Source organism: Nycticebus coucang, chromosome 3 (assembly GCF_027406575.1).
Source record: "Nycticebus coucang isolate mNycCou1 chromosome 3, mNycCou1.pri, whole genome shotgun sequence".
Taxonomy (NCBI): domain Eukaryota; kingdom Metazoa; phylum Chordata; class Mammalia; order Primates; family Lorisidae; genus Nycticebus; species Nycticebus coucang.
The window spans coordinates 1,654,753-1,671,928 of record NC_069782.1 but is presented as its reverse complement, the minus strand read 5'-3'; the positions used below and the strand labels follow the sequence as shown (position 1 = coordinate 1,671,928).

Genomic DNA, 17,176 nt, shown 5'->3' with positions numbered 1-17,176 from the left:
CACGCTCACGTGCACGCGCGCACACACCAGGCAGGGACACACATTCAGGAAGACACATGTGGTCACATGACATGTGTCTGCAACTATATGTTGCTATGAAAAGTCAGAACTCCACTGTCCCAGGGGTCTCAGGAGAGAAACTGGCATCCGGGTGTGTTTCCAGGCACGGCCTTCTCAGCTGGCTCCGTGCTGTGGACGTCAGTCCGCTCCGGGCTAGACGACCCTAGGTGGACACGGCAAGTCCTTCGTCTTGCTCCCCTCCCTGGGGACATCCACCTCCCTCTGCCCCTGTGGCTGGGCTGGACGGGTTGGACGGGAAAGGCTTCGGGAGCCCGGGGGGAGCAGCTGCCTGGCATGAGCAGCCATCTGTCTGCTGGTGTTGCTATTGGGGGCCGCGGGATGCACGCGTCACACCTGATGGCTGTCTTTCTGCCACACTTCTGTGCTGTTAGTGTTGCAAGATGCCCATCAGACGCTTCACCATCTCCTCCATCAGAGGAAACAGCCTGAGTGAAATCCACTTCAGAAACTCACTGATGAGCACCCCATTTTAATTCTGTGCTGCATGAACCCCCAGTTGTGGGGGTGAGGGACATTGAGTGGTTTCTGTATAGTGCTATTCAGGAACTTGTGTTTCATAGAAACTCTTTACACTGAAAGCACATTTCCCCATCAATGGAGATTCCAAGGCATGTAAACAGCTGCCTCTGTGCATGTGTTAAACTGGACGTCTGGACTCCACCCTGCCGGGTGTCCCACAAGTGTGCTAAGTGCAGTGGAGACAACCCATCCCAGGCTCTGCTGGACACCAGGAAGGGAGAGCACTTCGATCTGCTTGGGGCCTGACAGCCCAGCTGGCAGCCACCAACTCGCTCTCTCATCTCTTGTCTGGCTTTAACCTGGCTGCTGCCTGGGCTGGGCAGCTTGTGCAGTCAGCCTGCCCCCACTTCTGGAGGTCAGACGCCTGTAGACCCGTTCATGGAACACAAAAGCAGATCTGGAAAGCGTTTTATTGTCATTTGCCCATCGGTGCCCATGCAGCCTGGCCCGTCCCCTGGTTGCACATCGCCCATCCCAGTGGAAGGTGGGCCTTGTCGAAGCTGCCATGCAGGCAGCGCTCACCCACCCAGGCACTTTGTTTTTTGGGCTCCTGACAAGCCCAGAGTGTGGGGAGAGGGACTCAGTCCCAGGAAACGTGGCCGGGCAGAAGGCAAGCCTGATCTAAGATGTGTCAGACGTGGCCCCACTGACAAGTCTGTGGGGAAAACGGGCTGAGACCCCTGCTCGAGGGCAGCCCCCAGAGGGGAGAACCTGGTGCCCAGCTCTCCTGTGCCTGAGTTAGTTCATCTGGCCTCGGAGCTGCAGGGAGCACGTTTCTGACCCAGGGTTGCCTGTGCAGAGGACTAGAGTGCCTTTGTCCCCCACGTGGGGCTCCAACACTTGAAGGAACTGTCCATAGAAAATGGAGCAAATGTTTGTACCAAGATCCCAGTCAAAGGGGTGGTGCCTGTGGCTCAAAGGAGTAGGGCGCCAGCCCCATATGCTGGAGGTGGCAGGTTCAAACCCAGCCCTGGCCAAAAACTGAAAAGAAAAAAAAAAGATCACAGGGACACAGAAGGGGTTGGGGGATGGAGATGGCCGCAGGGTCTCTGTGCATCCTCCTAGTGGTTTCCATGACTTGCCTGATTAGGAGAACAGAATGGCTGTGACCCACTAGGGCTTCCTGGAGCACCAGCTCTCAGACTCCTAAGCCCTCATAGGATCCCTCATCACCCCGAGGCCACCCATCGTGCTGGGAGGGATAGGAGGGGTGAGGAGAGAGATGCTGGCCAGCCCGGCCATCCTTCCTGCCGACCACATTATCCTAGCCAGGCCAGGACATATCTTGAGACCAAGGCAAGCTGCCCCCAGCCAGCCCACACCGGCCACAGTGGTCATTGCCCCGTCCGGTCAGTGGGATTGGATGTTCAGTTTTATTGGGCAGTGGCCAGGGGCACCAGGGAGACAGTGTGGCACTGGGGACGTCACATACACACAAACAGGTGCACGTGTGTGTGACAGCCGACTTTGTTAGAGATCCAGGGGAATGTTTGGTCTATAAAATCGCGGAAATCTGTCAGAAAGTAGAGTGTGAAAATCATAAAAAATAAAAACATAGAGAGAAATAGGAAAAGGAAAAATAATAGACAGTCAAATCAGGAGGTCTAAAGAATATAAAATCCCAAAATAGAGAAAAATGAAGAGGAAGAAATTATCAAAGAAACATTTTCTAAAAACACCTCTAGCACTCAAAGGCATATTTTCCCTGTCAGAGTACTCACCATGGGCCTAGAAAAATGAATGAATAAAGTCCCGTCCTAAAGCGTATCAGCGTGAAATTTCAGGCCACCGGAGATGAAAACAAACTCCTAAAACCTCCTAGGGAAAGTAGGTCATGGACAAAGGCACGCACGTCCAAGTGTAACGGGCCTCTCAGCAGCGTGGCCGAAGCTAGGAAACGGCACTGGGCTCTGAGTCCGGAGCGCAGGTCCCTCCTGGAGCTCCTGGAAGGACCATCGTGGGTGGAGAGAGGGTAGCTCAGACCGTGAGGCCCAGGTTGCTCTGCACAGCCCTGTGCACAGGAAGATGGGAGCTGGGCACCAGAGCCTGGTGCCCGGAGGGGTACCTGGAGACTCCCGATGGATGGTTGCTTCTAGCAGGAGCTTATGGATGAAGTCCAAGTGCACAGATGGCCAGGGAGGGGACAAGCATGGTGACTTTCCAGGAAGACAAGGAGAAATAAAATGAGGCTGCTGCGTGGGGACGTCAGGGGCTCCTGCCTGACCCTTTTCGACAGGAACTGCTGGGTACGGTCCTACTCAGACTTCATGTCCGTGGAGTACTGTAGCTACCACTTCAGTGGTCCAGTACCCTATGGGAAGTATACAGTGGACACAGCCCTGCTGTGTAGGAGCCTCATGTGGGTCACGGCCTGGGAAGGTGATGAATGAGCTGACCTGGCCAGGGGACAGTCAGGAAAGAGCATCTACCCAGGACCTGTTCTACAGTCCAGCGCCCCAGAGGACTTGGCATCTCAGGAGTTCAGAGGGGCCCCAAGACAGGTGGGGCTGGTCAGTAGGGTCCCAGGAGCCATGTGTCCTGGTGCTGTGGGGCGACACGGAGCCACTTCATCAGAGAGTGAGACAGGGGCTCTGAGGCTGAGGCCTGCTCTGCCCTGTGCTGTCTAGCCATGCTGGTCTATCCCACCAGTGACCTCTCTGCCTGGCTAGGCTGGCCACTCCTGAGGGTGGGGGACACAGAGCCCCAGTCTGTTTCTGACCCTGGGGACTCGCAGCTGGGGTTTTGTCCTAAAGCCTGTGCGGGAGGGGTGTGCGTGGGGACCCCTGCCTGGTGCTGGGCTTGGCGCTCTGGTCCTCCCAGAACCTGGACCAAGTGGAGCCCGGGCCAGGGCAGCTCTGAAAACTCCCCAAGATGAGGTGACACTTCCTGTGCCCCCCAGAGCCCCTGATGCAGGGGAGCAGTGGGCAGCTCCTCCTCCAGCCTCCCACCTCCCTCCTGGGCCAGACATAGGAGGAGACTGTGTCCCTGCCCCCACCTGGGGTTTGATCAGGTAGTGCTTCATCGGGGATCCTCAGGGGACCCAGACAGGGACAGAGTGTGGGCTGGAGGAGAAAGGAGCCTGGCTCGGACACAGGGGCGGCCAGATGAGGTGACGATGGCCCAGAGGAGCACAGGGACCAAGAGGGGGAAGATCAGCTCCTCACCAGCCCCAGGGCTTAGACTCCAGATGGAAGGCTGGAGATCAATCAGGATTCTCTCCAAATGGGACGTCCTTGCAAGCACCAAGGAGGCTCAGGATCGAAGCATTCCTGGCAGGATGGGGGTGCTGAGCATCAGGACCCCCAGTCCCTGCACCTGACTAATCTTTGTTCTGCAAAACAATGAAAAATACTCTAAGCTGTGTCTGAATTGCATTGTGTGTTCCTTGGAATCACCACTATTTATCACCGTAATAATGGCTGGACATTTTAATAGATTCTGTGTATAAACAAAAATGTGTGTGGCGGGCGCCACAGCAAGCTCATATTGTAAGCAGTGACATTCTTCATTTTCTCCACAGAAACAAGCCCAGAAACCAAGAAACAAAGAAGTGGGTGAACCAAGCCCACATTATTTGTCAGTACTTCTGCCCAATTTCTAGATCAGAGACATCCACGCTGTCACTGTTCATGGCAACAGTGCGGCCTTAGTCCCCAACTTCCTGGAAGCAGGTGTTCTTTGAATGATTTTAAATACAAAAATGGCATGTGGGGGGTAAGTGAGGAGGCTCACCCCCTGGGGAGCAGAAGACAGAGCCTGTCACAACCACAGTGGTCATGGAGACATCAGATCAGAGATGACGTCACGGCTTTCGGGTGAGGATGAAGGTCAGGCTAGGGGCAGGGGTCAGGATTGGTGTTAGAGTCAGCCTAGGTCACGTGATCAGCATCTCAGCCCATCCCTCCAACGCTTCCTGGGACCCAGTTGCACGCAGGGGACACGGGGCTGTAGCACGTGACCCTCAGGTCTCAGGGAGCAGGTGGGTTTCCCTCAGGAATGCTGGAGGCCTCACTTCTGGTGGCAGAAGGGCCTCTTGGAAGGCCTGGATTCGAGTGCCTGGTTAGACTAGAGATAAAAATGTTCGCTGGGTCAGTACCCGGCAGGGTGCTTCTGCCTCGAGGTGCCTGTCTGGGAGAGGGAGGGTCCTTCTGGCTGGGACCTTCCTCCGTCTGTGCGGGGTGCAGGTCTCTGAGCCATTAGGAGGGAAAGTGTCTTATCTCTGTAAAGTCGCCTCCCGGCGTTCCTCGTTCTCCTGAGCCTCCGAGAGCTGTTGTCTTTGTCTTCATGATGGAATCCTTGCACCTCGCCCCATCCTTGGGGCACTTGGGGATGGGAGCAACACTGGTGTGTGTGTGCTCTGAGTGTGTCCTGGGTGTGGCCTAGAGCAGGGGTGTCCAGCCTTTGTCTTCTCTGCCACACACTGGAGGAAGAGCTGTCTTGGGCCACACAGTAAATTCACAAACACTAAGGGAAAATGAGGACCATAAAAAAGGCCCCTGGTCCTCCTGGAAGCTGGGCAAAATGAACCCTGGGCCAGGGCTGCTCTAAAAACTTAGCCCACATGACAGGTAAACAAAAAAATCATCCTTACAAAATCAGCATGTGGCCCCACAAGGTGGACACTCCAGATGAGAGAAATGCTGCTCCCAGGTCACAGAATGTTCTAGAAAACTGCTCAGAGTCTTGTCCCAGGGCCCTTGGTCGCCGAATGGGCACCCCTAACAAGTGCTGCCACTGTCCTTCCAGGCAGTGACGAGGAGGGACCCAAAGGCCCATCTTGGGAGGGCCCTGAGGCCACTGCCCCTCCTGGGCCTGGCTCTGGGACAGCCTAGGTGGTGTCAGACCAGGTGGGCGGCTGCCCACACAGGAAGGTGGGGGGAGCTCAGTCTTGATGGGAAAGCTTAGGGATCCCAGCCTTCCAAGTGGCCCCAGCACATCAGCCATCCTAACGGAAGGAGGGGCCTGCCCCAGACGCCGACATGTTCCCCAGAGAGAAGGCTTGGAGGGACAGGCCCCTGAGCCACAGAGCTGTTCTGGGGGGCACCGGGCTGCAGACCCACACTGCCACGCCAGACCCCGGGTCCCACGAGGGCGTTTGAATTAGTACTATTTCCTGATGCGAAGTGTCATGACCTTATTAGGCAGAAGATGACAGCAAAGTGCTAGAAACGTGTTTTCCTCTGTGGGTCAAGGACCTCCCCATACTCTCACAGATGGGATTGCTTACTTTTTTCATAAAAGATGCAGATAAACTTATTCCTCTTGTCTATGCCTTGAAAAGTAAGATCAGCAGGTAAGATGAATAGGCACTCAGGCTGCCGTGGGAGGGTGGTTGTGGCCCTACCTTTCTTCCTGACTACAGGACCCGCTCTCAGCTGGCTCTGTTGGCTGAGATGGCCATACCCAGGAGCAGAGGCCCTGCCGGCCAACCCCTTCCTAATGGCCTCTGCCTGTTACAGTGGGAATGAAATATGGCATTTGGCGTAGACATTTGTTAAATATCAGTCTTTAAAAATGAAATAGAAGGATTTGTGTCTCCATCCAAATTACTTTAAATGTCACCTCTCCATTAAACCCGAGATATAGCAGGTGACGCAGGTCCCTGGATGCTATCTCTGGCCCATTGCATTCATCAATGCCGGTGTCGTCACCACTGTGGATCTGCCACTGTCCCCTGCCACATCACCTGCCCCAAATGGGACATAAATCTTGGCCTCGGCAGGCGCAGTGCGTGATCTCACTGTGCCGTGCCTCCCGGAGTGGCGAGCCCTGTCAGGTTTCTGGGGAAAGTAGTGAGGTCTCTATGTAGGAAAAGGATTGTTGTTTTCTTCCTGTGGCACCTTCTGGAACATTCTGGAGGCTCACATCCTTGATGGTGGCATCCTAATGAAGTCAGACCCTCAGGCTCTTCTGGGAAGCCTCCTGCCCATTGGTCATTGGTGCCAGGCAGCAGGGGAGCCACTGTGCTGTGTTCGGCTCCCACCCTGTGCTCTCGTGGCCACGTGGATTCAGGGTCTCAGGACACACGGATGTATGGCAGGTGAGGTTTCCAGAGATAGGACCAGAGGAGTGGGGGTATGGTGTCGACGCAAGCTTCTCCAGCATTTGGAGGAAGCGGGAGAGACTGGCTCTTCTGTCAAGCTGGAGGGGCAGCGTGGCTTTCTGGATAAATGTGACTGCAGCCTGACTCACTCTGCTTGTCGGGAGACCTCTGTCCAGCTCCAGTTTTCAGTGTGCTTTGGGAATAAGAAGAGCCATTAAAGTGTCATGACTTAGAGAAAGAAGTGATGTGCCGAGGTCTGAGTGAAAGCCCCCGTGGGCACATCACACATCGATGCTCAGGCTTTGTTCTGATGCAAGAAAGCCGTGGACTTCTGCTCACGCCTGGGCTGCAGGAGGCCCCTGGGGACTGTGGCACTCAGCAGGGTCACAGGCAGGCAGAGGGGGCGGGCCATCCTCCCAGGATGGATTCCATGACAGTCCAGTCGCTCAGACACTCAGCTCCAGTGTGCAGGGGGCAGGGAGCAGAAACTGAGGGCAGCAGTTGGTAACCCAGAAGAGATATGGTTCTGGCAGAGCCTCTTAGGTGAGGCTGGAGCAGCCAGGAGATCCAGGCCTGTTTTCCTGAATTCGGCTCTCATTTTCATAAGACTCTCCAGCCTAGATGAAAACATGACCTCCCAGTAGGCAAAGTCTGCCAGGGCATCCGATGAGGATGGAAGCCCTCTGCACATCACCTAGATTTTTCAAACCATTCTGGAGAGGACAGGGCTCCCCAGCCCTCGGGAAATGACAAAATATTGAAGACACACTCCCCACCACGCCTGTTACCTAATTCTAGACCACGATTGACCTCTGCCTGTTTAAAAGAGAATTTTTTAGAAGCATCAAAGCAAATACTCAAGCATAATCCTATACTGAGAGACCACTATCTTTGGGAAGGAAAACTGTTCTGAAGATTTAAGGATAGCATTGGCTCTGAAAACTGTCCCCAGTAGTAAATGGAGGAGGCGTCCAGAGAGCTTCTGCTTGTGGGTATCAGAGACACAGCCTGTAGTGGCCATGACCCAGGAGCAGGAGGAAGAGGAGCCTGGCCTGATTGCAGACATGCAAAGGTTTGCTCACTGAAACAGAATACAAAGATACCGGAAATAAAGAACAGGACTTGGAGACATACTGGAAGCCTCAAATGACAGAAATGTCACTGCAGAAAATCAAAACAGTGATGGAAACCAGTCTTAAGACAAAGAGAGAATTTCTAGGGAAAAGCAAAGAAATAGAACCAAAGAGGGAGAGAGAAATTGAGAGGTTTGGAGGACAGAGGACAGATATCTAAGCTGAGATCTGTGAGTGCTCCCAAAGGGAGAGCTGCAGTGCCCAGACCAGGAGTGATCACAGAAGGGGACCCGTCTGAGCTGAAGGAGACTTCCAGTGAAGAACAAACAGGAGCACTTTGGATCTAGCTGTTTTACGGCAATATCTCTGAATTTAAAGAACGGCGTGATGGCTCATGCCTGTAATTCCAGCACTTTGGGAGGCCAAGGCAGGAAGATCGCTTGAGGCCAGAAGTTCAAGATCAGCTGGGTAACAAAGCAAAATCCCATCTCTACACAACATTTAAAAATTAGCAGCGTGTGGGGTGGCATGTGCTTTTCGTCCCAGCTACTCGGGAGAGTTGAGGTAGGAGGATCGCTTGAGCCTGGAAGTTGGAGGCCCCTGTGATCTGTGATCGCACCTGTGCCCTCCAGCCTGGGTGAGAGTATGAGACCCTGTCGCTGAAAAAGAAGAAGGAAGGAAAGCAGGAAATCTGTGTGCTAAGGATTCAAGTGATTATCACTGAAGAAGAAGAAGAAGAAAAAATAGGAGACAAGAAGCCGCAGAACCTGCAGAGACTGATGGAGCATCACATAGTGTCACATGCATGTCTTTAAATGCTTTTATTTTCAAGTTGTAAAGAATGAAAATAAAGAACCTGCCTCTGAGCTCAGGGAGACTTGGAACCAGGAGAAAGGACGAGAATCGTCCAGAGGAATTTGAACAGTGGTTTTACTTACACCTGCAATCCTTTAGTTGTTTTGGACAAAAGGATTAAAACAGTTCTGTGTTCACAGGAATTTAGAAAGTATGCCACTCACATAGTTTTCCTGAATAGACAAATAAAAAGGGCACTCGGGCCAATCAACAAATAAAACCAGGAGGTCAATATGGAAAGGTCACACGTAGAAAGATTGATGGTGACCCCTGATACCAGCTAAAGATGTGCAGCCGGGTATGAATAACTCTTGTAACTGTGGTTTCAAATTGAATCTACACTGCAGCACTACTATTTGAAAAACAGTTGTTGGTTATAATTTATAACCTCAAGTTAAAATGAACGCTGGGAGCAGCAGACAGCAATGGGGCAAAGAAGGACCAGTCAGGGTCTCCTCACAGGGTGGAAGGAGGCAGGTGGTTTCAGTCACCCGAGAAATGGTGCGTTTAACAACATGAAGGCCACCACAGATAGAGATAAAAACATGATTTCTGCTAAATTACCGGGAAGAAACAGCAGGTGAAGTTTGCATCTGTGTATTAAGATAAATCATGAAAGGAGCATAACCAGAAATCAGCATGGAACAGGGTATTTACGACAGAGTTTAATATTAGTGATGACAATGAATGTACGTGGGTTAATCTACCCTCTGCTAAAAGACAAAGACTATTAAATCAGATGTTCAAAATAGCCAAATATGTGCTATCTTCCAGGGCATTCCCACAAATAGTAAGGTTAAAAGAAAAAAGTAAGTAAATAAATATATTCTAGACAAATGCACTTGAAAGGAAACCCAGCAGTAAAACATTAAATTTCAGCGACATGATGTCATATATTGATACGTTTACTTATTACTCATGGACACGTATTTACTCAATACAGTCAGACGGCAATGAAAGGGTCACTAGTATGTGCTGATTACCATGGTGTGAAAATAGGCTATGCAAACACAATTACAAATAAATGAAATAATCAAAACACAACGACTTTCCTATCCCCGTGAAGAACACAGGAACACCACCTACAACAATGAAAAGTGGAGCATAGATCTTACGAATAATACGATTACTAAAGCTGGATTTGCAACCGTGCGTATAATACTACAGCATATACAAGGCTGCTTCTAATTCTCAATCATTTTTGAATGTCTACAGGAGTATCCACAAACCAAGACATGAATTAAAACTAAGAGAAAAAATGCATCAGCCTTATGTAAAAGGAAGATACTATACCAAACACATGAACTTTTAAACCAGAGCTTTCTTGTGATTTGTGATTAAAGTATGAAATAAAACATGTGGCCATGATCACAGAAAGTTACCTGCGTGTCTGCCGTCAGTCTCCTGGGGTGTAATCCTGGGTAGAGCTGAGCTGCTGGTTAACCGACTGGGGCAGGGCCAGCCACCCTCATTCAGGCATTTAGTCATCAAATTCCTGGTTAGAAGAACACACGATGTATTCACAGGTACAGTGAAGATGGACATAGCATCACATGCATGTCTTTAAATGCTTTTATTTTCAAGTTGTAAAGAATGAAAATAAAGAACCTAAGCTGGGGAAAAAGCCACGCCTCCCAAAAGAGGAGAGAATAAACTGGTGGAGAGAAAATTATCCAAATGAACTAGAAAAGAAAGGCGTGAAATTGGTCATTGCATCTTTAACAATCCCATCGAAGTGTGATTTTCTTTTTATCTCTGTATGTAATTTTTTTTTAAAGTCACAACATCTGAATGGAGGAATGGAAAATGACCGCATGTCTGGGTTCTGAAATTGTTCAAGAGGCATGGATCAATGGAAGCTTTGACTTAATGTATGATTTTTCTAGGGGAAAAATTACAAAAAATAACTGAACAGAATAGAAAAATGCTAGTATTTTCCAGTACAATTTGTGGAGAGAGGTAGTTTAATAGGTACCTTCTTTAAAATAGTCGATGTCTTCTCCATAAATACTAAGAAATATGGAAAATTCCCCAATTCATTTTAGGAACCATAGTCATAGCTCAATCATTAAGAAGAGTACATTTAGGGGCGGCACCTGTGGCTCAGTGAGCAGGGCGCCGGCCCCATATGCCGAGGGTGGCGGGTTCAAACCCAGCCCCGGCCAAACTGCAACAAAAAATAGCCGGGCGTTGTGGCGGGCGCCTGTAGTCCCAGCTACTTGGGAGGCTGAGGCAGGAGAATTGCCTAAGCCCAGGAGTTGGAGGTTGCTGTGAGCTGTGTGACGCCACGGCACTCTACCGAAGGCAATAAAGTGAAACTCTGTCTCTACAAAAAAAAAAAAAAAAAAGAAGAGTACATTTAATATAATAACATAAAGGGGGCATTTCAGGTAGAAAAGTGTCATCAGAGTCATTTCTGGGTACCACAAAGACTTCTGACCCAGGTCCCTGATGGGAGCATCCCATACCCAAGGGTTCCTAGGACCCTGGATAGAAAGATTGATACCCTGATGTGGCCCTGAGACATTCAGATGACTCTACAGCTGTTAAACACTATTTCTGTTAGAAATTACTAGAATGTGTATAAAGTATATCATTGTTTTAGCAACGAAATTTAGTGGTGCTGACTGTATACAAGTGGAAATGTTACTATATCAAGTACAAAAGAAAGATGGACCCAGGTGGCGCTTGTGGCTCGAAGGAGTAGGGCGCCAACCCCATATTCTGGAGGTGGCGGGTTCAAACCCAGCTCCGACTAAAAAGTGCAAAATAAAAAAGAAAGATGGACCCAGCTGGCACACAGGCCTCCAGTAAATGTGCCTGGGGCAACTCTTGCAGACAAACCCACATAATTACACAAACCCGCGTTCTCAAATTGGTAAGAAAAACAAAACTAATAGAATAAAACAACTTACAAAAGACTGGAAAATTATTCTACTTTTCTAATCATCAAAAAAGTGAAGATGGAACCACAACAAAATACTGCCTTCCCTTTATTTAATTAGTGAAGATTTTAAATCATGGTAATGTGTACTGAGAGTGGTGTGGCCACACCCCGGCCAGGTCCAGTAGCAGAAGCGCATGGTCCTGGGGCCTGGTAGCCGTCACTTTGGTGATAGGCACCAGGAGATGCTGGTGGCCCCCGGCCATGGTGTGGGAGGGGCAGACGGGCAGAGCCATTTGTGTTAATATTTAACACCCCCCCACGCTGGGGGTTCAGTGTCTAGTCACCGCAGGGAACCCCACAGGTGGACGCAGCCAGCAGATTACAGAGGTTTGTGCGAGACCCTATCCCTTATTTTACATTAAACGTAAGAAAATATTCAAACTACTGTGTCTTTGAATACAGACGCGCAGGAGGGTTTTTGTTTTCTTTCTTGCTCTTTAACATTTTCTGATTTTTCTGTAAGGATTTAGACAGTTCTGTTGTGTGGAGGAAAGTAGGATTGCCCACTGCTTTCTTGGCTCACCCTTTGTGGATCAGATGAGAGCCCGTAGAGTCTCCATGCCCTCCCGTAGCAGGACTGACAGGTCGGGCTCTGGCACATGGTGGACAGCAAGGCGGTGGACCTGGGGTGGGTGGATGGTGCAGGGGAGGTGAGGGTCATCTCCAGCCCCAGCCTCCTGGGTCCAGTATGGAGTTCAGGGAAGGCTGGCCCAGGGGCGGGGGTGATTCAGGCAAGAGATCAGAGTCAGATCCGCAGGCTGAGACCAGGCAGGTGGCATGGAGCAGATGAGACTAGAGAGCAGCTGGCTAGGCCATGAAGAAAGATAAGGGCTGATGGTGTCAGGTCAAGGGTCTGGGATCTATCTCATGGTGAGGTTACCCTGGTTTAAGGTGGGATTTAAACCCAATGGCAAGCATCCTTGTAAGACAGACAAAATGGTGCAGAGAAGACACCCCTGCACGTGGGGCGGAGGCAAAGGGGCTACTTAGGAGCTCAGAGGGAGGCCTGGCTGGAGCCTTGATTTCCAGTTCTGGCTTCCAGAACTGGGCAGGAATAAACGTCTGTTATTTCAGGCTACCAGTGTGTGGTTTTTTGCTACAGCAGCTGCAGGAGCCTCACCAAGGCCTGCAGGGACCCTGCGTGGAGAGACCAGAGGGACAACTCCATGGTGTGGTGTGGCCAGATCACCCAGCTTGAGGTGGCTCTTCCCTCTGTGGCCCAGGGCAGAGCCCCTCATAGTAAAAGAAGTGGCCTCAGGGGCTCAGGAAACTGGAAGGGGTTTGACTTGGACACAGGGCACCAGGAGCCATAGGCAGTCCTTAAGCTGGTGAGGGGCAAAGTGGCCGTGGCTGTGTGTGCAGAGGCCGGAAGCCGTGAGTCCGAGCTTCTGGTGGCGGTGTCTGCCCAAGGTTGATGATGCCCCTGGCTCGTGCACAGAGGGCATCCTCTCTCCTAGGATGTAAAGAAGGGTGGGTGGTCCCAGGCAGCTAGCGTGGCGAGCCCCGATCTCCCCTGCAGGTCTCGAGCATGGGCTCTTAGTTTGGGGTCCTCCAGAAGGCCCCACACAAGTAGGGCAGGGCAGAGGGGGAGCACAAGGGCTGTGGACTGCTGAGAGGCAATTCCTCGGAAGCCCCAGAAGGCGTCTGCTAGAAGCTAACTCTCTCCCTCTTTGTCCCTCAGGTCTCCTGACAAACACAGCCCCTGAGGGGCCCCCAGGAGTGGCCTGGGCTCCCTGGAGAGCCCACGCCTTGGCCACGGTCCTCCGTCCGCTGTGGACTTCACCTGTTCTCTGCCATCCAGCTACTCTGCTCCCTGTGGCCCACCAAGGATAGCCTCGTCCCTCGGCATCCTGTGCTCCAGTGCAGCTGAACCGAGGAGGCCAGGACTAGGACACAGGTGGGGGCAGCGTCAGGCATCAGCAATACTTGGTCTGCGGGAGCCTGCCCGTGCCCACCGTCTGCCGGCCCTGGCGTTGGCCTTGCTCTCGGAGGAAGGCGAGGACAAGGGGGACGAGGAGGCACTGGTGGCCAGAAGAGGCTGCAGCCCAGCCAGCCTCAGACACGACACCCAGCCCGGGGAACTGTCAGGTGCGGAAGCTGCCTCCTCTCGTGCCCAGACTCTGTGAATTGCTTTTATTTTCTTATACTTTCAGTATACTCGATAGACCAAAGAGCAAAATCTATTTTACCGTGGATGCACCCTGACTGCCTGAGTCCCAGGGTTCTGTTGTGGGGGCGGGGGACACGGTGGCAGAGACATGCTGGTGGCCCCAGTGGAACAGAGGGGGCAGCCCTGGCAGAGGCCTCCACCGCACGAACACTCCGGCACAGCCTGCAAGGACGGGCTCTGGCTGGAAGGAGGCCGAGACGCACCTGCAGGAATCGGCCAGCGCAGTGCCGGGGGTGGGGCCTGCGCAGACACCGCCAGCCCCCCAGGAACACAAGCCGCTGTATTCCTCTGTACTTAAATGGACTTTATCGTACTAAAATCACTTTCTGTTTTAACCAGTTAAACATGCCTCTTCTGCAGCTCCATTTTTGATAGTTGGATAATCCAGTATTTGCCAAGAGCATGTTGGGTCCCCCGTGACTGCCGTCACATCCGATACACCATTTAGCTCCAGAAAGCAAATTAAAGAAAACTAAAGTAACACTTGTTTGGAAGAGATCATTAAATGTATTTTGCAAAGCCTAAAGTTATATATTTAACAGTTTTTGTATGTTGTATATTTGTAGAAAATCCTATTTAACAATTACTGTGGCCGCCCTGGCCATCCCGAGATCTGGGCCGAGCCCCATGTGTTCCTGAATACTCTGTGGGGTGGGACGCGGTAGGAGGACGTGCCCTCAGCCTCACGGTGCCAGGTCAGAGAGGCAGGACTCTGGGACAAGTGAGCCCAGGACCACGGCACTGGTGTCTCATGGATAACTCCACCAGTGTCCGGGGGAAACCGGTTTCTTTGTACTTGGGGTGGGGCTCGGCTGCTCACCTCCCTTGGTCTCCGTGTAGGTCAGTGTTGAGTGTACAGTATTTTGACACGCCTCTTCAGATGGGTTCTGTTTCCGTGTTTCTTACCCCTTTTGCCGTTTGTGGGTCTTGAGGCCAGTCTGCAGCCCTTCTCCCCAAGGCCACGTCCCCTTGTTCTCAGAAGTCCTCTGTCTTCATGTCGGAGGTCAGGGGAGTCGGGTGGGCAGAGGCCCAGGGGGACGGCGGACGCCCATCTTCTCCTGCCCCTCCAGTGAGGCCAGGCAGGGGGCCCATGAATAAGGGGATGGTTCTGGTTTTTCCCTGGCAGTCCTATGCCAGACTCCCTCGTTCTCCTGGGTTTCCGCTCACGCATACTACCTACGAGTCCAAATAACATGAATATTATGCTAGTTCTATGCTACTAAAAATGCAAAAAAGGTTAAAAAAAAAACTATATAGGCACTGTTCCAGCAATCATAGACTAAAGATAGGAAAGGAAATTCATTTATTTAAGACCTTTTCCAGGGTCCACGAGGACATCACTTACCCCTCCGTGACGCAGGTTCAGAGGTGTTTGTGGCCTGGACCGCAAGAACAGCTGAGGTTGGGTCTCGTCGCAGAGGCCTGGCAAGGCAGCTCCCAGAGCAGGGCGGGGGGTCCTGGGAGGACTGTGGCCCCCACGCCTCTGACCAGCCAGCGTTCCCACCACCTCCCTGTCGCCTGTTTCTTTTGAAAGTGCGTGTAGACAACTTCGGGGGCAGAGTCTGGGCGATTTAAGATGTTACAGCATTTTTTTTCTCGTTTTACAGTATTCAATTTTGTGTTGATTCAGCTAAATTATGAAAATAAAGAAAAAATCCTTTGATAAGCATGGCTTTTGTTCCCTGGCCGTGGTGTCCTGGGAGAGGGGCTGTAACTGGCGTGGCTGGTGAGGCCAGCAGGCAGGGACAGGCACAGGAACCCCTGGGTCAGAGCAGATGTGGACCTTTACCCTAAACAACGCCTGTGGCCCTCACAGCGCCGCCGGCCCCTCCCTGTATGTGGACCTGCTGTCTGTGAACACTGTAGGTTTTTCTGTGGCCTTGCCCAGGCTGGTGGACAGCGGCTGGCTGCAGCACTGCTGAGGTGTCCATCATTCCTGTGAATACCCCATGCACCACATACAGAGGCTGAATCCTGGGTCTATTCATCGGTGACATGTGCAGCCATATGAGATGTCAGCGGCATCTTATTCATTTACCTGCCCGGCAGGGCGATCCAGACAGCCAGTGAGAAGGCTGATGTCTGCATGCATTCAGCGTCCCTAGGTTCTCAGGAGCCGGCCTCACACATGCCCTGACGCAGAGACACAGCTTGGCTCAGGGCTCCAAAGGACACCCATGGCTGAGAGATCCCTTTTCAAAGAATTCTCAGTTCTTTAACAAGCGGGGTTTAGAGTTCAGGCCGTTTGTGCTGCCATAGTCCACCACCTAAGGCCACCTTGGTGGGGGTCACACCAGTTGCTTTTCCGCTGTCCCTGGACAGATGTGGTGGTGGGTAGGCCACAGCTGTCTGATGGTCTGTGCTTCGTTTCAAGATGTTCCTGGTCTTTGGCACTCGAGGCAGAGAGACAAGGCAAAGCTTTTCCTGTGAGGTTGGGGTGTGTCCTGGGTGCCAGGGCCGCCGTGCCCAGGCCTCTTGGGTGGAGGTACGCCCTGGTGAGCTGCCCAGTTCTGTGGACAGCGCACAGATAGGACAGGGCCACGTGGCTGGAACAGGGGCACCAATTATTCCCTCCTTTCTCAGGGGAGCTGCAGGAGGCCCAGCTTGGTGTGGGGAGGGAGCCAGCTTCCACCAGGAGGGCTGAGGTATGCTGGGTGACGGCAGCCCAGGTTCAGAGGCTGACCACAGGGGTTTGGGCCTGGACCACTCTTCGTGTCTTGAGCCCCCTGCAGGCTGGAAAGGGCAAATCTCCCAGGGAGGAGACACTAAGGCGCTCGGCCCTGGCCACCACCTGTCCTGCCTGCTGCTTAAAGCAAGTCCCTGCCTTGTGGCTCTAGGAGGTGGGTGTGCTCCTGTCCTGCCTGGGAACAGAACTGGCTCTACCTGATGCCCTCAGGCCCTGTTGGTGGCTAACCAGAGCTGCTGTCCACAGTTCCCCTTTCCACTAGTGGGACAGCCGTCATGCAGCCCTGCTTCCCTGGGCAGAGGGGCTGGGGGAAGACCCCTCAGACATCGGCCTTCTGCTCAGGTGGTCTCAGCCTCACCCTGCATCCAGGAGTGCCACACAGGGCCCTGGCCAGCCGTGCTTCCAGATGAGCCTGTGAGTCCACCTTGGCCTCACCTGCATCCTTTGCCCAGAGCCACCCACTGGCCACCCTGCAGCCCCACACGGTTGGCTTTGTTCCCAAGCTGATGCTGTGACTGCAGGGCTGTGCTCCCTCCATGGGTGGCCCTGCTCTGGGAGCCAGCTCTGCTGTCTGCCTGGGGGCAGGGGGCTGTGCTGTGCCTCTCTGTTCCCTCCACCCTGGGCTGGCCATGCCCTCGGCAGCAGCGGACTGGAGCCGTACAGGCCTGGTGAAGCCCAGCACAGTGCTCTATATGGACAGTCCCACCCTGAGCCTGTTTCCCGCAGGTGAATCAGACCCAGGACTCTTCATGCAAATGGAGGGTGACACCCACATGAGGCCCCAGCTCATGGCTGTCCTGAC

At 52.5% G+C, this 17,176-nt stretch overlaps 1 protein-coding gene across 2 annotated transcripts in view; it reads left to right on the top strand.

Annotated features, from left to right (window-relative positions):
- Positions 1-14,214, top strand: part of TAFA5 (TAFA chemokine like family member 5) — a 160,442-nt gene extending 146,228 nt beyond the window's left edge. For both annotated transcript variants that reach the window (XM_053585786.1, XM_053585787.1), the window contains exon 4: positions 13,200-14,214. In XM_053585786.1, the coding sequence (XP_053441761.1) occupies positions 13,200-13,208 (9 nt within the window). In that variant the 3' untranslated portion in view covers positions 13,209-14,214. The remainder of the gene's footprint in view (positions 1-13,199) is intronic.
- The last annotated feature ends 2,962 nt before the right edge of the window (positions 14,215-17,176 follow it).